This window comes from Salvelinus namaycush, chromosome 3, assembly GCF_016432855.1.
Source record: "Salvelinus namaycush isolate Seneca chromosome 3, SaNama_1.0, whole genome shotgun sequence".
Taxonomy (NCBI): domain Eukaryota; kingdom Metazoa; phylum Chordata; class Actinopteri; order Salmoniformes; family Salmonidae; genus Salvelinus; species Salvelinus namaycush.
Genome location: NC_052309.1, coordinates 76,740,335 through 76,762,731, shown reverse-complemented (window position 1 = coordinate 76,762,731; position 22,397 = coordinate 76,740,335). Strand labels below are relative to the sequence as shown.

General features: G+C 42.5%; 1 protein-coding gene across 1 annotated transcript; it reads left to right on the top strand.

Moving 5' to 3' along the window:
* The first annotated feature begins 14,334 nt into the window (after positions 1–14,334).
* Positions 14,335–21,651, top strand: LOC120044620 (neuronal pentraxin-1-like). The gene is made up of 5 exons (XM_038989291.1): positions 14,335–14,772; positions 15,196–15,403; positions 16,511–16,755; positions 17,045–17,224; positions 21,430–21,651. Exons 1-5 carry the CDS (start codon positions 14,335–14,337, stop codon positions 21,649–21,651), a joined length of 1,293 nt encoding a protein of 430 aa, XP_038845219.1.
* Positions 21,652–22,397: the final 746 nt, after the last annotated feature.

Genomic DNA, 22,397 nt, shown 5'->3' with positions numbered 1-22,397 from the left:
TCCCTGGACCTCCTCAATGTCCACCTCTTGAACATCAGACTCTGAGGGCTCATCTTCACTGTCACTTTCCAACCATTTTGAAGATGGCTCGTTGTCAGGCTCAAAAATCCTCAAATTTGCCCAGATGGCCACTAATTTTTCAATCCTTGCATTGGTCAGCCTGTTGGGTGCTATGTTGTGTGTGTTCCCAAACAAGGACCAGTTGCGCACGGAGGCGGCTGATGTTGGTAGGATTTGGAGGATGATGAAGGCAACAGGGGAAAGAGCCTCAGATCCACAAAATCCCTTCCACCAGGTGGCTGATGAGATATGTTGGCATAACTGCCATATTGGTATCTCCATCCCAAAGCCCTTACTTGGAAGTGTACTTCGCCAGACTGCCAAGAACCTTGCCCTCATCCAGGCCAAGGTGGCGAGACACAGTAGTGATGACACCATGGGCCTTGTTGATCTCTGCACCAGACAGGATGCTCTTGCCAGCATACTTGGGGTCCAACATGTACGCTGCAGAGTGTATGGGCTACAGGCAGAAGTCTTCACGCTTTTTGATGTATTTCAGAACTGCAGTTTCCTCTGCTTGGAGCAACAGTGAAGTGGGCAGGGCAGTACGGATTTCTTCTCTGACATCTGCAAGCAGAGTCTGAACATCAGACAGGATGGCATTGTCTCCCTGCAATGGCTACTGCTATAGGTTTCAGGAGTTTCAGGCTGCTTACCACTCTCTCCCAAAATACATCATCCAGGAGGATCCTCTTGATGGGGTTGTCCATATCGGCAGACTGTGATATGGCCATTTCTTGGAGAGACTCCTTCCACCCCAGGAGACTGTCAAACATGATGAGCAGCTGGGCAGCTTCAATGTGGTGCTCTTATTCTTCTCACTTTGCTTGGTGTGGTAGATTGCTGTTATAACTTGATGACTCTTCACATACCTAACCATTTCCCTGGCTCTCTCGTAGAGTGTAACCATTGTTTTCAGAGCCATGATGTCCTTGTGGAGCAGATTCAATGCATGAACAGCACAGCCAATGGGTGTGATGTGAGGATAGGACTCCTCCACTTTAGACCAAGCAGTCTTCATGTTCGCAGCATTGTCTGTCACCAGTGCAAATACCTTCTGTGGTCCAAAGTCATTGATGACTGCCTTCAGCTGCCTGCAATGTAGAGACTGGTGTGTCCATTGTCCCTTGTGTCTGTGCTCTTATAGAATACTGGTTGAGGGGTGGAGATGATGTAGTTAATTATTCCTTGCCCACGAACATTCAACCACCAACCAGAGATGATTGCATTACAATCTGCTTTCTCTATGATTTGCTTGACCTTCACTTGAACTCTGTTGAAGTCTGCATCCAGCAAATGAGTAGATAAATGCTTTGTCTGCATGTCTGGTTGGAGGGGTGTATTCTGGGCGAAGAACATTCAGAAATCTCTTCCAATACATATTTCCTGTGAGCATCAGAGCTGAACCAGTTGCATACACAGCTCGAGCAAGACGTTCATCAGCATTTCTCTGACTACATTCCTCCATTGAGTCAAAAAACATCTGATTCCAGGAGGACCATGAGCTGTTGCTATCGATAAGGTGTCTGAGTCATCATTTTCACCTCGAATAGAAGTAGAGGGACTTTTGTCAGAGGTTGCTTGTTGTGAGCGCTGAGGGAACTTTATGCATTTGGCCAGATGATTCTGCATCTTTGTTGCATTCTTCACATATGATTTGGCACAGTATTTGCAAATGTACACCGTTTTTCCTTCTACATTAGCTGCAGTGAAATGTCTCCACACATCAGATAGTGCCCGTGGCATTTTCCTGTAAAGATGAGTAAAAATGAGTAAAAAAATAATAATACAATTCCATGTACAGATAAATAGTTAAGCAGTTAGATTAAACAACTCCTTTGTAAGATAAATGTTTTGAAAATGAAACATTCATAGAAACAGATGAATTAACACTCCTCGGTTAGCAGGCTCAAGCAAGTTAAAACCCACATGGTAGCAAAAACTAACTAGCAGAAATTGATAACAAGTTAGACATTTTTGAAGACACTTTGCTGTAGGCAACTATTTACTAGTTAACAAAAAATCATGTATGTCATTTAAAATGTATTCACCCCACCCAGTATTGTAATCGAAACTTAACAGAAAGCATGTAGTCCTTGGCTCAGACAGTGTAGTAGTGTGGGCTCAATAGCATCTCATTAGTGTGCAAGATCTTGAGAATCAGCTGTACATGTGATGGAAGAGTGCACTACACCTGTGATAGAAGAATGCACCGTGCATGCAGAGGGTTGCAATTCCATTGAATTGGGGATAGTTTAATCAAAATATGCCACAAGACCTAGAATTGCTTTATGTGTATCCCACAAAGAAGTTTCACTGTTATAAGCTAACTTTTTTGATGAATTTAAGCAAAATTCCCCAAATTTACCGGAAAGTTTCTGACCCTTTGCAACCCTAGTTCTGAGTAAAGGGTCTGAGTACTTATGTAAATGTGATATTTCTGTTTTTTTTTTAAATACATTTGCAAAACTTTCAAAAAAACTGTTTTGTTTTGTCCGTATTGGGTATTGTGTGTAGGTTGATGAGGGGTAAAAAACTATTTAATCAATTTTAGAATAAGCATGTAACGAAACAAAATGTGGAAAAAGTCAAGGGGTCTAAATACTTTCTGAATACCATCTGAAAAAACACTGTAACCTTCCCATGACCATCCACTTCTCTCAGGTCCTCCAGCAACTTGAGACAATGCTTTCCAGGGTAACAATGTGCACTTCCTGCATTCCATCCATTGCCGCCTCAAGCAGAAAAAACCTTTACTCTTACCAGAATATAATTTTGAATAATTGAGATGTAGCGGAAGTCATCCAGATCAGAGCAAAGAGAACTCTAGAGAACCAGAGACACAGGTTAGTGGAAAACACATTCCAGAAGCATTTCACAGAATCTTAAAAGCTACTCTGAATACATTTCTAATCAGCCATAATGAGGAAAACACCCATATGGGCTCTGTGCATTAGGAATCTTTATCTCATCAATACAGTGTGAGTGTTTTTGAATATCAATTACTTTACTGTGAAACTAACTTTGTTCAACATCTTTTATTACATTTTACCCAGACTTTGGAACACAGTTTGACGGACATGACTTCAGCAATTCCATCACATTGGGCACAAGTACCAGACAGAGTGCTGGAGGAAGCCAGCTAGTTTCATTTTGTCTGTCTACATCCATTCATTAAACTGGACCTCTTGACAGCTCTGCATGCTTCCTCTGTCTCTCTGACAGGAGACTGCTACATGCCCAGACATGAGATTCCCACCTACACATAACCTGCTGCCAAGAGTTTATGAGTCATGACTGTATATGAGTTTTGAAAGCATAGTATACAACTTTACATTGTGCATACTGTCACGCCCTGACCTTAGAGCCGTTTTATTTATCTATTTAGTTAGGTCAGGGTGTGATGTGGGGTGGGCATTCTATGTTTTGTATTTCTTTGTGGTTGGCCGAGTGTGGTTCCCAATCAGAGGCAACTGTCTATCGTTGTCTCTGATTGGGAATCATACTTAGGTAGCCTGTTTTCCCACCTATGTTGTGGGATCTTGTTTTTTGTTAGCTCTGTGAAGCCTGCAGAACGTGTCTTTTGTTGTTTTTGTTTGGCGTTCTGAGTAATTAAAGAATCATGAACACTCACCACGCTGCACCTTTGTCTACTTCTTCAGACGGGCGTTACACATACTGTGTTGACGTGAACATGGATCCAATACCCACAGCAGCCCACAATATTGGAAGTATTTTTGCTAATATCTCTTTTCTGATATCCAAAAGTGTAAGAGATTCAGAGGCTGATAGTGCCTTGAGCTGTGTGCTTCATATTCATGTGATGTGTTTGCACTGTGATCCACCTTTGCATATACTGTACATTACGCTGAACTCTCACCTTAGTTCGGGCGCTTTGTATTCAAAATCCAAAACCAATGGAGGATTACCAAGGTTTGAGCTAAAACTGTGAGCTGAGTGTGAAACGTTGGCAGGGCTGGATTCATCTGGATTTATGTCTAATAAAACATGCAGTTATACTTAGGTTGTCTCATTAGTAGCTGTAGGATAGTACTTACACCATACCGTGGCCTACAGGCCTGTAGTACTACATAGTTCAAATATTAAAAAACATGTTTGATTTAAACCAATATCTTACAGAAGCTGCTTATGCGATTTTCCAGAGCCAGGTTTCATCTTTGTTTGAGAGCAGTATGAGATTGAAATTTAACACCCCCGGCTATGAGAACGAGAGAATGCCTGATGCCTAATTCAAATCATACCTGCAGGTTTAGAAAGATTATCTGACACGGTGTAATCATAAAAAATAAACATTACACAGCAGGTGTCTAAGTTTCTGACTGAACTGACTGCTTCAGGGGTGTACACTATCTACAGACAAATCGACTCGTTTACATTCCCTGATAGGAATATGAGCAGGCCGGGGTCATATGATAAATACCATTATAGGGGTACAAGCATATGCCCAATGTTCACTACAACAGGAAAGGGATCTAAGCCATGAAAGCTAATGATTCATAAATTCAAATCATACAAAATAGCCAATCATGTAATCTACAGAGGCAAGCTGAGATTGTTACTGGAAGCCTGTTTGCTCATCCCATGTCAAAATACCACATCAGAAAAATGGCAATGAATAACTGAGTGCTTTGTAGATCATGTACTGTACAAGAGAGGGAGCAAAGTAATGATTGATCATGGCATAGTAAAAGGAATGCATCGCACCGGTATACCTAGACATTTAGATAACATTCTGCATCTCATCATCAAATTCCACCACGGCAATAAAAACATTCTGTCTTCCTCATCCAAGTTTGAGTGCATGGCTTAATGTTTCCTACTATCTCCAACAACCCCCCTCTGCACCGCAACACAGAAAGAATAATGTTGCATCAGCATGGAAACGACTCCAATGGTAGATGATGCCTTGGATCGTTATCGGGTGGCCACCTTGCGCAGAGAAAAATAATGAAATGATAACCTTTAATAAAACATAAGGGGACGGATGTATGAAAAACTTCTTCATCTGAGTGCAGACCATGGGGGAAAGACCAAACAAGAATGAGAAATAAGTAATAACAGCAATGGCTTAATTAGCTTCTCCAAGGCTATTCTTCAGAGTGTATTACTACAGACTGTCATTTCCACTCCTCCCATAAGAGGCTGGAAACTGGAGCCCCGGTGACCCCAAAATGACTGCTGTTTTACCTAGTTGGCTGTAGCCCAGTAACTGTCGAGGCAGCTTTAATTTTAGATTGTATTACAATAACATAGTCATGAAATACAGTCCAATAACTGTCTGAGACAATTTCGCTCAGTATCAAATTGCTGGGGGTTTTCTTTTCAGTTCTCCACCCTCCCCAGCTGCCTGGAAGCCTGGTTCACAGCTAACACCTACGTTTCCCCCGTTATCATCTGCTACAGTACATGCCTTAAGTGAAGGTATTCAGTAGAGAAGGGTGTGGTGCCCTTATTAATGTATAGAACATGAAAGACTTGATGTAAATAAATCATATCACCTAGCAAGCTGCCTGGAGGAAACTGTGGGGTCAGTCAATGTCAACCCTAACCTGGGTACCAGTCTGTGTCATATGCCACAGAGTACAAGCAGTGGAATGTTAGCTAGACAGACTGGTACCCAGGCTAACCCTCCAAGGCTCAGATTCACTATCTGTTACACTCAGTTACCCAAGAAGCTGTACAACATATTGTTTCCTCCAGTCATAGGGGAACAGAGTGCCTCGAATGGGCCCTGAGGAATCAAAACTAAACAGAGCACTGAGGAGGAGGAAGATGAGGAGGAAAGATAGGAAAGGCCCAAGGGGCAGTCAGTCTTGAATGTGCTTCATGAGGGTAGAGAGGCAAAGAGGAGGCAAAAAGCTGGGGCTAAACAATTCCCTTGCCAATAAGCAACTTACCACAGTGCTTACCATTCATCATCACCATAGACTGCCATCTTATGCACATCAACCTCCATTTAAAAACTGAAAAAAGGCAGAAACGTTGTAGGTGGTGGAAATAAAAACCTCTGATAGCACTGGGTGTGCTCTTTTGTAATCTAATGGCCTCCACCACAGCAGAAGGTGGGAAAGTAGGAGCGATGTGAGGCTGGGTGCCAACATTTGAAATTACAGCCATTGATCTCCTGCATTCCAGAATGTTTCCACTGTGTGTGAATGCATTATTGAGGAGGTGCAGCCTAACAGGTGGGCGGCGGTGCTCTGCTCTTGCAGTGTAAGGCTCTATAGCGGTTCTCTACAGGGTGAAGGGAGGTGCTGAAGGAGGTGGTATGAAAGCAGTGAGCATCTGTCTGTATATCTGTATGATATTAGCATCTCCAATTCTATGCATGTTATGTTATGTCTGGCTTAATAAACTGCCTTCCAACAACACAGTCAATTCAAATGAGCCCATTATTATTGCATGCACTAGTGGGCCATAACTAACAGTATTATAAATTCAGCAGCTGTTGTAAGTGCTTTTCCTCTGTTAAGAGGAGTCAGGATGTTGGCAGGTTTAACTTGATCCACAGGATGCGTTGAATAGAACAGATGAATTATTTTGGAGCAACACAGCACTACACGGGAGGAGGTCAAGTCATGGAGGAAGGGAGGGATGGATGGATGCGTGTTTTGGGGATACCTGAGCATGGAGGAATGGAGGAGGATGTGGATCCAGTTCCGGTGTGTGAAACATATGGGCCAGTGATTTGTTTGTGTGGGCAGCAGAGAGATGAATATATAATGAGTGATAGGCTCCTGGACATTTAGCTATGCTGGAAAATTTAGTCAAGGGGTCCCAATGGGTACATTACATGTAGGTGTGGATAACAATAATGTTATACATTTGAAATAGAATGGGCTGTGATTTCCCTATTAGCTAAAGAATTTGACATTTCTGCAAGTAGCCTAATGTAAATTGGGTAAACAGTAATCAGACTTAGATACAGCAATCAGCTTTTATTAATTTTTCAACCTATTAGATTAAATTGAATACCCAAATCAAATCAAAAATAAATAAAATTGTATTGATCACATGGTTAGCAGATGTTAATGCGAGTGTAGCGAAATGCTTGTGCTTCTAGTTTCCGTGCAGTAATATCTAACAAGTAATGTAACAATTCATCAACAACTACCTTATACACACAATGTAAAGGGATTGTAGAAAAGGCCCATGGAGTTGGTGGAAGAATCCTTTAATTTAATATATATATATATTTTTAAGAATCCTTTAATTCATGGCCACTTACTCAGCTGGGCCAGGGACGCTTTAATTAGGTCAGGTGGAAATGTCCGACAGATCTCAACTCAATAAAAGGAGGAAATCGCCATCGCCCGACCTCGCTGCTATCTCTTCCTTAACTCCGTCTAATCCAGAAGTTCTCTGCGTCCATGAATCCACCGAATCTGAACCTTTCATCTGAACTATCTGTTGTGATCGGGAGAGCGGGCCATCAGTTATTGTTTATAGGTATTACCGCGGAGCACGGCTTGGAGTGCACGTTTCAAACCTATTGTGTAATGTGAATGGTCAATGATCACGTCCCTACGGATCATCACAGGCCAATTATGCCATCGATATATGGTTAATATGTAATGAAATTACATGTACACATGAAGACACTTGAAAGGGTGAAATATGAAACGTCATCGTTTGCTGAACTGTTCAATTCTGATATCAAACTAATGGGGACTATAGATTGAATAACCGATTACTGTTTGTATTATTCTTCTCATGATTATGATAAATAGTTACGAGCATAAATGACTCAAGGATGATTCCTATTGACTTCTTAAGGAACTGGATTGTTGAATTCCCTAATTATGTTAAGATTGTTATGATTTGATTTTTGTGATTATGAATTTGATTGGATACATGTTATTCTGTTTCCTTTGTTATGCAGTACAGACTACTCAGTAAACATACCACTTTATGGTTAAAGGAATTCCTGCCTCAGTCTCATCCATTCCTCTGTCACCTGACCCCTGACCACCTGTTCACCTTCACTGTCAGTCATCCTACCTATCCAGCTACCCACACTAATCTTTCAGGGATGCAATAAGAATATGTACATATATGGATGAGCGGCATAGGCAATAGATGGTTTGTTTATTTAACTAGGCAAGTCAGTTAAGAACAAATTCTTTTTTTCAATTATGGCCTAGGAACAGTGGGTTAACTGCCTTGTTCAGGGGCAGAATGACAGATTTTTACCTTGTTAGCTCAGGGATTTGATCTTGCAACCTTTCGGTTACCAGTCCAACGCTCTAACCACCAGGCTATCTGTCGCCCCATATGTATATACTGTATAAAATACAGGGGCGGCAGGTAGCCTAGTGGTTAGAGCGTTGAACTAGTAAACGTATGTGGCGGTACAGTTGCCGTACCAGGCGGTGATACAGCCCGACAGGATGCTCTCAATTGCTCTCATTTAGTTGGTGGGTAGATACAGTTGAAGTCGGAAGTTTACATACACCTTAGCCAAATACATTTAAACTCAGTTTTTCACAATTCCTGACATTCAATCCAAGTAAAAATTCCCTGGCTTAGGTCAGTTAGGATCACCACTTAATTTTAAGAATGTGAAATGTCAGAATAATAGTTGAGAGAATGATTTCTTTCAGCTTTAATTTCTTTTATCACATTCCCAGTGGGTTAGAAGTTTACATACACTCAATTAGTATTTGGTAGCATTGCCTTTAAATTGTTGATCTTGGGTCAAACGTTTCAGGTAGCCTTCCACAAGCTTCCCACAATAAGTTGGGTGAATTTTGGCCCATTCCTCCTGACAGAGCTGATGTAACTGAGTCAGGTTTGTAGGCCTCCTTGCTCGCACACGCTTTTTCAGTTCTGCCCACAAATTTTCTATAGGATTGAGGTCAGGGCTTTGAGATGTCCACTCCAATACCTTGACTTAAGCCATTTTGCCACAACTTTGGAAGTATGCTTGGAGTCATTGTCCATTTGGAAGACCCACATGCGACCAAACTTTAACTTCCTGACTGATTTCTTGAGATGTTGCTTCAATAAATCCACACAATTTTCCTCCCTCATGATGCCATCTATTTTGTGAAGTGTACCAGTCCCTCCTGCAACAAAGCACCCCCACAACATGATGCTGCCACCCCTGTGCTCCACGGTTGGGATGGTGTTCTTCGGCTTGCAAGCCTCCCCCTTTTTCCTCCAAACATAACGATGGTCATTATGGCCAAACAGTTCTATTTTTGTTTCATCAGACCAGAGGACATTTCTCCAAAAAGTACAATCTTTGTCCCCATGTGCAGTTGCAAACCGTAGTCTGGCTTTTTGTCAGTTTTGAAGCAGTGGCTTCTTCCTTGTTGAGCGGCCTTTCAGGTTATGTCGATATAGGACTCATTTTACTGTGGATATAGATACTTTTGTACCTGTTTGCTCCAGCATTTACAAGGTCCTTTGCTGTTGTTCTGGGATTGATTCGCACCAAAGTACATTCATCTCTAGGAGACAGAACGCGTCTCCTTCCTGAGCGGTATGACGGCTGCGTGGTCCCGTGGTGTTTATACTTGCATACTATTGTTTGTACAGATGAACGTGGTACCTTCAGGCATTTGGAAATTGCTCCCAAGGATGAACCAGACTTGTGGAGGTCTACAATGTTTTTTCTGAGGTCTTGGCTGATTTCTTTAGTTTTTCCCATGATGTCAAGCAAAGAGGCACTGAGTTTGAAGGTAGGCCTTGAAGTACATCCACAGGTACACCTCCAATTGACTCAAATGATGTCAATTAGCCTATCAGAAGCTTCTAAAGCCATGACATCATTTTCTGGAATTTTCCAAGCTGTTTAAAGGCACAGTCAACTTAGTGTATGTAAACTTCTGACCCACTGGAATTGTGATACAGTGAATTATAAGTAAAATAATCTGTTTGTAAATAATTGTTGGAAAAATTACTTGTGTCATGCACAAAGTAGATGTCCTAACCGACTTGCCAAAACTATAGTTTGTTAACAAGAAATTTGTGGAGTGTTTGAAAAACAAGTTTTAATGACTCCAACCTAAGTGTATGTAAACTTCCGACTTCAAATGTATGTTACAGTATGTAAGAGTTAGACCTCCAATAAGAAAAACAATTGTGTGTATTTGTTCTTGTATAGTGTCAGAGCAGAGAACAGGGATAAGTCACTACAAAGACTATTCGAGACAGAGCATTTACAACCAACAAAAGTAGAATGACAGTGCAATGCAGTGTTCACTATCATCTTTAAATACACTGCTCAAAAAAATAAAGGGAACACTTAAACAACACAATGTAACTCCAAGTCAATCACACTTCTGTGAAATCAAACTGTCCACTTAGGAAGCAACACTGATTGACAATAAATTTCACATGCTGTTGTGCAAATGGAATAGACAAAAGGTGGAAATTATAGGCAATTAGCAAGACACCCCCAATAAAGGAGTGGTTCTGCAGGTGGTGACCACAGACCACTTCTCAGTTCCTATGCTTCCTGGCTGATGTTTTGGTCACTTTTGAATGCTGGCGGTGCTTTCACTCTAGTGGTAGCATGAGACGGAGTCTACAACCCACACAAGTGGCTCAGGTAGTGCAGCTCATCCAGGATGGCACATCAATGCGAGCTGTGGCAAGAAGGTTTGCTGTGTCTGTCAGCGTAGTGTCCAGAGCATGGAGGCGCTACCAGGAGACAGGCCAGTACATCAGGAGACGTGGAGGAGGCCGTAGGAGGGCAACAACCCAGCAGCAGGACCGCTACCTCCGCCTTTGAGCAGGAGGAGCACTGCCAGAGCCCTGCAAAATGACCTCCAGCAGGCCACAAATGTGCATTGACTTGGAGTTACATTGTGTTGTTTAAGTGTTCCCTTTATTTTTTTGAGCAGTGTATATATGTTTTATTATCACATACACCAGCTAGATGCAGTGAAATTTTTTGTTTTACAGGGTCAGCCATAGTAGTACGGCACCCCTGGACCAATTAGGGTTAAGTGCCTTACTGAAAAAGACAATATTGCACACATAGTTTGAAAAACATTTGGTTTTGGTAAGAGGCATTAATGCGACTAAAATATTTACAGTGGCCTAGGGCTAGTTAACGGAAGAGGGTTAGATAGTTTTGACTTTTGCTTGAGCTCACACGAGGCAGAGCAGAAGATACGCTTCTCCATCTTCCAATCCATAAAAGCTTGGTGAAACATTTTACATCATCAACGACTGTAAATTGTGAATTCCAACCATTTCTTATGACAGCATTACTTCACCCTTTCCAGGTTTACCCCTTACAGCCTGTTATGAAGCACTCAGACAATTACATAACCATAAATGTAGTCTTCCATTCCATCTCTTGAATGCCCCAGAAGAGCTGAGAACAGAAGAGCTGGCTTTTTTTGGTGGCAGGAATCAGTGGACACAGACATTATTATTATTATGGCCCCCTAGCAACCTTATGGTTACACACAGAGCTTAGAGTCAATAAATCTCCTCCTACCCATTTAATTCCTTGTACACATCTGATTTATTTTCACCTAAGAACAGAATAATCTGATCAGAGAACAACCGTGATGGTCATTTAGGATTGAATAGAGGCAGGAATGTCACATTTAGTTCCATGCGCAAAACCAAGAACCACTCGCCCTCAGTTCAGCCATTATACATATACACTACAAAAACATGTGGACACCTGCTTGTCGAACGTCTCATTCCAAAATCATGGGCATTAATATGGAGCTTAGTATTGAACATTGCTGGGGGGACTTGCTTGCATTCAGCCACAAGAGCATTAGTGAGGTCGGGCACTGATGTTGAGCGATTAGGCCTGGCTCGCAGTTGGCATTCCAATTCATCCCAAATGTGTTCGATGAGGTTGAGGTCAGGGGTCTGTGCAGGCCAGTCAAGTTCTTCCACACCAATCTCAACAAACACTTTCTGTATGGACCTCGCTTTGTGCATAGGGACATTGTGATGCTGAAACAGGAAAGGGCATTCCCCAAACTGTTGCCACAAAGTTGAAAGCACAGAATCGTCTACAATGTCATTGTATGCTGTAGCATTCATATTTCCCTTCAATGGAACTAAGGGCCCTAGCCCGAACCATGAACAACAGCCCCAGACCATTATTCCTCCTCCACCAAACTTTACAGTTGGCAATATGCATTCGGGCAGGTAGCATTCTCCTGGCATCCGTCAAATCCAGATTCGTCCGTCGGACTGCCAGATGGTGAAGCGAGATTCATCACTCTAGAGAACGTGTTTTCACTGCTCCAGAGTCCAATGGAGGTGAGCTTTACACCACTCCAAGAGACGCTTGGCATTGTGCATTGTGATCTAAGGCTTGTGTGTGGCTGCTCGGCTATGGAAACCCATTTCATGAAGTTCAGAGGCAGTTTGGAACTCTGTAGTGAGTGTTGCAACCGAGGACAGACGATCTTTACGCGCCCCGAGCTTCAGCACTCGGCGGTCCTGTTCTGTGAGCTTGTGTGGCTTACCAATTCACAGCTAAGCTGTTGTTGCTCCTTCTTCACTTCACAACAACAGCACTTACAGTTGACCATGGAAGCTCTATCAAGGCAGAGATTTGACAAACTGACTTGTTGGAAAGGTGGCATTCTATGACGGTGCCACGTTGAAAGTCACTGAGCTCTTCAGTAAGGACATTCTACTGCCAATGTTTGTCTATGGTGATTGCATGGCTGTGTGCTCAATTTTATACACTTGTCAGCAATGGGTTTGGCTGAAATAGCCAAATACACAAATTTGAAGTGTTGTCCACACACTTTTGTATATATAGTGTACCTCATGGTAAGGCTATCTAGGATTGTCAGCTGATAGGAGGTGAAACGCTTTGGCATTCAGGTGCAGCACTTACCGCATTCAAAGTAAGCACTAAACACGTATAGAATCTTCATTTCAATAACTTGGACTGGGATCATTGCTCAGGGAACAAGTTGCCTGTAGGTACAAATCTAGGATCACTTCCCCAATAAAATGTGTTAGTGGCATTAGTTTCCCTGGGGATAGAAGGCGTAATTTGTGAAGTCAGTGAAGGTGTTGTAGGTTTAATGCCTCTCCGTCCTCCATGTCCTTCCATCACATAGACTCATATTGTCCATTGTACTGTACACATTCTGCAGTTGCCTAAAGTAAATCCATTTTAATCTAAGCTCCAATATGTTTTCATCACTTATTCAAGTTGTTTTCATTTGATTTTCAACATTGATATAATTAATAAAGGCTGAGTAGGCAACCAAAAAAGTAATATTGCTCTCCCTGAATAAGTGAAATAGCAAAAGGCTAAGGGATAGATTAAGTCCTTATGGCCTGAATTATTGAGATGATTACAAATACTGCATTCAAATACTGCAGACTGTGTTGACACTTTGCAGTATTGTTTTGCCTGAGGGCCTCACAGGCTGACACCCCATGGGACATCATTTTGGGTATTACCACTGAGTCACATACAAACCACCATGCCTGTGTGAGGGGCCTGACTTAAGGTGTACCAGCTTGACAACAGATGAAGAAGATTATGAACATGTTAATTTAGAGCATTCAATTATTTTCACGTTTCAACAAAAATTATACTGTACAATGAGAAATACATGCAATGTACCAAATAAAGAAAAGCACTTAACAACATTCTAATAAACCTGCGTGTGACAGTCAAAGAAGTGCAGCTATTGGTGGTAATACAACTGCTGCTCGTGTAATTATATTGATGTTAATGGCTGTGCTGGCTGCTGTAAACATGCAGACCATGTTATCTATTATAAATATTGTAACATGAGAAAATGTATATGGGGCTATCAGTGTCACAGGTCACAGGGGAATCAGCCATGCTGTGGAGGGTCCCTGAACTTCCTTTCGATGTGAATTCAGTTCTGTCGGTTTTGCCTTTATGCACAACGAACACAGCTGACTCTCCTGATACACAATAATGCCATTGCTGTTTACCAATCCGCACATTTTAAATTGATAATACACATTAATAAATGACAAATTGTCGTCGTGATGAATGATTTAGCATCCGGGAGCCTCGAGTTTCATCTTTGAGCATGAGGCTCCTTCCACCTTGACGTCGAGAGGTGATTAAGCTGCGAGAGTGCGATTCCTCCCCTCCTCTCCGTGATGGGGTGAATCTGCTCAACGCAGACCACGCGCGCTATATAAACCGGGCGCGCACCACGGACGGATTACAACAAAAAGCGACAGCTCCGTGGTCCTGAAATCACTCGCAACACACCACCGCTGCTCCTAAACCAAATGCAACACAACACACACGGCGAAATGCAGGCCATTAAGAAGGCAATCTCTTGGACACTTTTTATACTTTCTTACTTATTCATGGAGGGTTCGTGCCAAGACTTTGGTGGTGGACAGACTCAATTTATTTGCACGTCGGTGCCCAAGGATATGGACATATGCGCCGCTACCTTGCAAAACAGTATGCCTGGAGAGGATCTGAAGACCACTGTAATGCAGCTCCGGGAGACCGTCCTACAGCAGAAGGAGACCATTATGAACCAAAAAGAGACTATCAGAGAACTGACTTCCAAGTTAACTCGCTGTGAGGGCCAGAGTGCGCCCGAGCCCGGACCTGGGGGAAGGAGAAAAGAGACGGGGACCAAAAATACTATGGGGGATGTATCAAGGGGTCCCTCAGACACTTTGGCGCAACTATCGCAGACGTTACAGTCTCTAAAGCAGAGATTAGAAAATCTCGAGGTATGTGGAGAAAAATTATCTTAACGAAATAATAGGCTTTATACATTTCACCAATAATTTTGGGTGAAAAACGACATGTTTACACTATGGGCTAAATCACGTTGCACTGTCCTGTCCAACTCGCACTGCCGCCCTTGTACTTTGTTTATCACATTTACTTCCAGGGGTGAAGAGCCCTCCACCATGTAGGTTAATACTCTGCACTAATCGTGAAACTTAACAAGTCATGCTGAGGACAGACACCTTCCCGGAGACGAATTTAGTTGCTTGATGTAGGCTACCATGTTGCTAACTCAACAGGGCAATAAACCTTAAAGAAGTTAATCTGGCATTAGCTTTACGATGTCCCTCAGCATATGGGTTTTAATGTTTCTCAGTGTTTTTTTAAACGTTTTTTTAACGAATCATTATTTCATTCCACAGCAATTCAGTCGGAACAACAACTCGGTCCAGGCGAACAGTCTGAAAGACCTGCTACAGAGTAAAATCGACGATTTGGAGAAGCAGGTGTTATCCCGCGTGAACAGTATAGAAGATGGCAAGCCTGGGCTGCGGAACGAGACGGAGCAGCGCGGTAGAGTGGAGTCGACTCTCACATCCCTGCACCAGAGAATCACCGACCTCGAGAAAGGTGCGAGCTCAAAAACGCGCCAAATACTTGGCTGGCATAGTTGAACTAATTTAGTATTGCCGTTTAAAAAACAAAAACGACCTATTCTGAAAGACCTTTCAAATCCAACTGAAGTGGTGTTTATTACTAATGAATAGATTAATGTCAATATACGAAATCAATTGGTAATATGGCTGGTGTCTATTGCATCGCAGGAGAGGGAGGGGATGGGATCCGGCGAATAGCTGCATTACTTTGCATATCCAATTCCACAAAGATGTGTGGCTTAAGAGGTGATTTGCTGTTCAAGGCATCCGTAAAAAAAAAGGATGGTGCAACCTTCTGTATTCAGCACTTTTCCCTTAATTCATGCAGATCAAAATGGTTCAATTCTATTGAAACAGCCGTCTCCACTTGCACCACTAGCCGTTTGAGCAGAGCAAAGTTCGCCAGGACCTTATGGCGTAAAGCTCCAGCTCCTTATAGCGGGCAACAAACACGGTTGTAAAGTCCTGCCGAGGGAGGGGTGAGGAGAGACCAGGACCGCTATTCCAACCGCTTTGCTCATGTGATGCCTATCATGCCGCAGAGAAAAAACTTGGAACCACAAGAAACAGGACTTTGTTGTATAACTACATTGATCAGTCAACCTTCAGCAGCAATCCGCTGCAAATCTCCCCTGCGCATTACGTGATGCTCAGCGACATATTTTACAACCTTCATTTTTTTAAACTCAAATCCTCACGTTCATCTTGACCTGACAATCACAGTTGTTTGTTAAAGCCAGGACAAATGTCCCACCATTGATGTCCAACAAATTGGTGTCACTCAGATAGCCTATATAAAAGGCTCTAACTTCTATACAGAGCTTGACTTGGAGTGAAATATGTTTCTGTACAAATTTTGGGTGCTGGTACTGTTTATATTTAGGTGCTGGAGCTCCACAATAATTTTGAGCTAATATTCTATAAGGAACAGGAGCTCAAGTAGTAGAACATTTGAGGTGCCACTATTCAGTACTGGTGAGCTCCTGCCGAAGTCAAGCACTGCTTCTATAGGCCTAGGCTAGCCCACAATAATTATTGTGACAGGTGACATCTTTAACCTTGTCCTCTGTTTTGTTTACAGGTCAGAAAGAAAACAGGCCGCTGGATAAATTCCAGTTGACATTCCCGTTGAGGACCAACTACATGTATGCCAAAGTGAAGAAGAGTCTCCCTGAGATGTACGCATTCACTGTCTGCATGTGGCTCAAATCCAATGCATCACCTGGGGTGGGCACGCCGTTCTCCTACGCAGTGCCAGGGCAGGCCAACGAGCTGGTGCTGATTGAGTGGGGGAATAATCCTATGGAGATACTCATCAATGACAAGGTATACTCACATGTTATTTTACATGATGCATATATCACCAACAGTAGACAACATATTATTTGAAAGCAGAGTATTGCATCAAATTATTCTTAATGTATGAACATGCCTGAATGCCTGCACTGCAAACTACAAAGAAATATCATTTTTGAATTAGACCACACTGACTATAAAGCCTCAAGCTTTTTAATAAGTATGCAAGCTTTTTTATTTTAGTTTGCTGCAGTGAAAAAAAGAAGAAAAAAAATCCACCCATGCATATACTAAAAGAAAATACTGAAATCCATTCCAGGTAGCTAAATTACCATTCATTATCAACGACGGGAAGTGGCATCACATCTGTGTCACATGGACAACTCGAGATGGAGTATGGGAGGCTTTCCAAGATGGAGTCATGAGGGGCAGTGGAGAAAACCTTGCTCCATACCATCCAATCAAACCACAAGGTGTTCTGATATTGGGACAAGAACAGGTATGTCCATTACAATTTTAATGGTCAGTTTTTAATCAATACACTTTGGTACCTTAGGTCATAATATCAAAAGGGACATGGCCTATAGCATAAACATAACATCAGTCAGACCTTGAGAGAGGAACAGGCTTATGCATCAATTAAAAACCTGAGTTTCTGACTCTCAGGTTCCATAATAAGATGGAGGAATTATCCCGTTTAGGCATGAATTTGGATCAATTATCAAATTAAATCAATCAAATAAAATAATATTTGTCACATGCTTGGTAAACAACAGGTGTAGACAAACAGTGAAATGCTTACCTCCAGGCCCTTCCAAACAACGCAGAGAGACAAAAATAGAAATAATAGAAAAATAGACAAATAATAACACAAGGAATAAATACACAATGAGTAACGATAACTTGGCTATATACACGGGGTACCAGTACTGAGTCGATGTGCAGGGGTACGAGGTAATTGAGGGAGATACAGTGCGTTCGGAAAGTATTCAGACCCCTTCTGCTTTTTCCATATTTTGTTACGTTACAGCCTTATTATAAAATGGATTAAGAAAAAAACTTTCCTCATCTACACACAATACCCCATAATGACAAAGTAAAAACAGGTTTTTTGAAATTTTAGAAAATGTATAAAAAAAATAAAATAAAAATATACATTTACATAAGTATTCAGACCCTTTATGCAGTACTTCAGCACCTCTAAAAGCAATTACAGCCTTGAGTCTTCTTGGGTATGATGCTACAAGCTTGGCACACCTGCATTTGGGGAGTTTCTCACATTCTTCTTTCCTTCGATCCTGACTAGTCTCCCAGTCCCTGCCGCTGAAAAACATCCCCACAGCATGATGCTGCCACCACCATGCTTCACCATAGGGATGGTGCCAGGTTTCCTCCAGACATGACGCTTGGCATTCAGGCCAAAGAGTTAAACCTTGGTTTCATCAGACCAGAGAATTTTGTTTCTCATGGTCTGAGATTCCTTTAGGTGCCTTTTGGCAAACTCCAAGCGGGCTGTCATGTGCCTTTTACTGAGGAGTGGCTTCCGTCTGGCCACTCTACCATAAAGGCCTGATTGGTGGAGTGCTACAGAGATGGCTGTCCTTCTGGAAGGTTCTCCCATCTCCACAGAGGAACTCTGGAGCTATGTATGAGTGACCATTGGGTTCTTGGTCACCTCCCTGACCAAGGCCCTTGTCCCACGATTTCTCAGTTTGGCCAGGCGGCCAGCTCTAGGAAGAGTCTTGGTGATTCCAAACTTCTTCCATTTAAGAATGATGGAGGCCACTGTGTTCTTGGGGACCTTCAATGCTGCAGAAATGTTTTGGTACCCTTCCCCAGATCTGTGCCTTGACACAAACCTGTCTCGGAGCTCTACGGACAATTCCTTCAACCTTTCTGTTTTATATTTTAATACATTGGCAAACATTTCTAAAAACCTGTTTTCGCTTTGTCATTATAGGTCATTGTGTGTAGATTGACAGAAAAATCTATAATTTAATACATTATAGAATAAGGCTGTAACGTAACAAAATATGGAAAAAGTCAAGGGGTCTGAATGCATTCCGAATTCACTGTATGTACATATACAGTAGGTAGGGATAAAGTGACTAGGCAACAAGATGGATAATAAACAGTAGCAGCAGCATATGTGATGAGTCAAAAGAGTTACTGCAAAAAGGGTCAATGCAGATAGATAAATAGTGAACCAATAGCTCCCGAACTAACTATTTAGCAGTCTAATGGCTTGTAGTAAGCTGTTCAGGGTCATGTTGGTTACAGACTTGGTGCATTGGTAGCGCCTTCCATGCGGTACCAGAGAGAACAGTCTATGACTTGGGTGGCTGGAGTCTTTGACAATTTTTAGGGCCTTTCTCTGACACAGCCTTGTATAGAGGTCCTGGATGGCAGGGAGCTCAGCCCCAGTGATGTACTGGGCCGTACGCACTACTCTTTGTAGCGCCTTGTGGTCAGATGCCAAGCAGTTGCCATACCGGTGATGCAGCCAGTCAAGATGCTCTCAATGGTGCAGCTGTCGGTCTTTTTGAGGATCTGAGGGCCCATGCAAATCTTTTCAACCTCCTGAGGGGAAGAGGAATTGTCGTGCCCTCTTCACGACTGTGTTGGTGTGTGTGGACCATGATCATTCCTTAGTGATGTGGACACCGAGGAACTTGAAGCTCTCAAGCTGATCAACTACAGCCCTGTTTATGTGGATGGAGGCATGCTCAGCCCTCCGTTTCCTGTACCCACAATCAGCTCCTTTGTCTTGCTGATGTTGAGAGAGAGGTTGTTGTCCTGGCACCGCATTGCCCCTAAGGTGCAATGTTGAGGGTCAGAGTGGTGGATCTGTTGTTCCCTACCCTTACCACCTGGGGCGGCCCGTCAGGAAGTCCAGGATCCAGTTGCATAGAGAGGTGTTTAGTCCCAGGGTCCTTAGCTTAGTGATGAGCTTGGAAGGCACTTTGGTGTTGAACGCTGAGCTGTAGTCAGTGAACAGCATTCTCACGTAGGTGTTATTTTTGTCCAGATGGGAAAGGGCAGTGTGGAGTGCAATAAGATTGCATAATCTGTGGATCTGTTGGGGCGGTATGCCAATTGGAGTGGGTCCAGGGTGTCTGGGATGAGGGTGTTGATGTGAGCCATGACCAGCCTTTCAAAGCATTTCATGGCTACAGGTGTGAGTGCTACGGGGCGATAGTCATTTAGACAGGCTACCTTCGTATTCTTGGGCACAGGCACTATGGTGGTCTGCTTGAAACATGTAGGTATTACAGACTGGGTCAGGGAGAGGTTGAACATGTCAGTGAAGACACTTGCCAGCTGGTCCGCGCATGCTCTGAGTACACGCCCTGGTAATTAGTCTGGCCCTGCTGCCTTTTGAATGTTAACCTGTTTAAAGGTCTTACCCACATCGGCTACGGAGAGCGTGAACACACAGTTGTCTGGAACAGCACGTGCTCTCATGCAGGGTTCAGTGTTACAAGGCTTGAAGCGAGCATAGAAGGTATTTAGCTCGTCTTGTAGGCTCGCATTACTGGACAGCTCGCGACTGGGTTTCCCTTTTTAATCCGTGATAGTTTGCAAGCCCTGCCACATCCGACGAGCGTCAGAGCCGGTGTAGTAGGATTCGATCTTGGTCCTGTATTGAAGCTTTGCCTGTTTGATGGTTCGTCGGAGGGCGTAGCAGGATTTCTTATAAGTGTCCGGAAGTGTTCTGTTCCCAAAAAGCGGCAGCTCTAGCCACTGGGAGTATGAGAAATGATCCTTTTTACTCATGAAACCAACATAGTCTCGGGGCAATTCGTATTATTCTGTAGGTAAATCTGTGACACTCCAATTAGTATGATATATTACATTATGTACGTTACATTATGAATGGAATAGCGATCGTACAATATCATACGAATTATAGGATGTATAGTATCATATTGTACGTCTTACCCGGCCGTACAATAGCATATGAACTGAACGAAGTATTTTATACTACACTTTGGGGGACGTATACTATTATACGTCTTTCTCTGGGACCAGGTTGCTTATTGCGCCATAACAACAAAGGAGAATTATGGGGAAAATTTATGTTGGCGGTTAGGGGAACTAACAACAAAGGTTAGGATAACTTTTGTAAAAGGTTAGGAGAACTAAAATGACAAAGGTTAGTAGAATTTACGTAGCAGGTTAGGTGAAATTGGTTAAGTTTTTAAAAAAGAGTTAGGGGAAGAGTAAGTTAAAATGCTACAGTTGTCCCCAACGCGACTCGATCACACAACCTTTGGATTGCTAGACAGTTGCAGATTACTCCCATCCATCCTCCCCAACCAATCTCCCTTTCTAGCTAAAGTAACTACACCATTACTAGGTATCATATGTCATGGAGGTGCTCAGAAATAAGTAAAGTATGAGGCAAGGCTGACGAAACAGGGCAACCCCAATTCTGATTTATCAGCTCACACTGCAATGGCAAAATGAAAAGCCGTTTGCATGGTAACGTGATTCATTAGTCAAAACAGTAATCTGGATAAATGAAAAGTCTACTAATTTGATATATGAGCTATCCTTGGTTTCTTCTGACAAGCCACATGGATGGACGCATGGATAAATTATTTAATGCACAAATTAACTCCAAAGGTTAACTTGAAATAATTGTTTTCCTTTGTGTTAGCACAATATCCATCTTCATTAATTCAATATTATTTTCCACAGGATACGCTTGGAGGGGGCTTTGATGCTACACAAGCTTTTGTTGGAGACCTGGCGAATTTTCATATCTGGGACCGGAAGTTGTCTATTGGAGAGATATACAACCTGGCAACTTGCAGCAGCAAAGCGCAGATAGGCAACGTGTTTTCGTGGTTGGAGAGCAGCATTGATATTTACGGAGGAGCCTCCAAGTGGACATTTGAGGCTTGTCGTCAACTGAACTGAACTGAACTGCAGGGAAAAGTGAAAAGCCAATGAGAAATGCGTGTGTTAAAGCCTCTGTTGATAATGCGTCTGATTTGATAGATAAAGAAGCATTTATTTCAGTAAATGACATCTGGATTTGTTATAGATATTGAATACTTTATGTGTGGACACTTACTAGATTTCTAACTGTCTAAAATAAGAATCTGACCTTCTTGTTCATCTTGGATATTTCAGTTGGATAGTTTTGGCATCTGGTTGGATGCTTCAAAGCGCTTCGTTCAACTGGTTTGTTATCTCATGGTCTTCAGAGCAATTGACACATACAGGCCAGCATATCACCACAACGCAGTGCAGATGCAGACAGCACTCCCCGACAGAGGACCACTTAGAACGTCCACCATCAGTAGAATTGGTGACCATGTAGTTGTCCCCAACGAGGAAATCAGGGAGGGGACTGGGGATCTGTCTACGTCCGTTAGTACATTAGTGCGTTCGTACATTAGTCACGCGTGACATCTCAGACAGCACTGGCCTGGTTGTGACAAAACTTGAATGATGCGTCTTGCGTTAGATATCTGGCATTTACAAAATTATACTGATTGGCCAGATGATGGCGCTATAACAAGAAATGTTAAATATTTCAAATGCAAACTTTGAAAGGTCACGCACATTAACCCGTTTGACCTAAAGTCATGAAATTCGGTACATATGTCCCTCTCCTCAAAATAAACAAATTTGCCTCAGGGACCAATAAGCTTCACCAT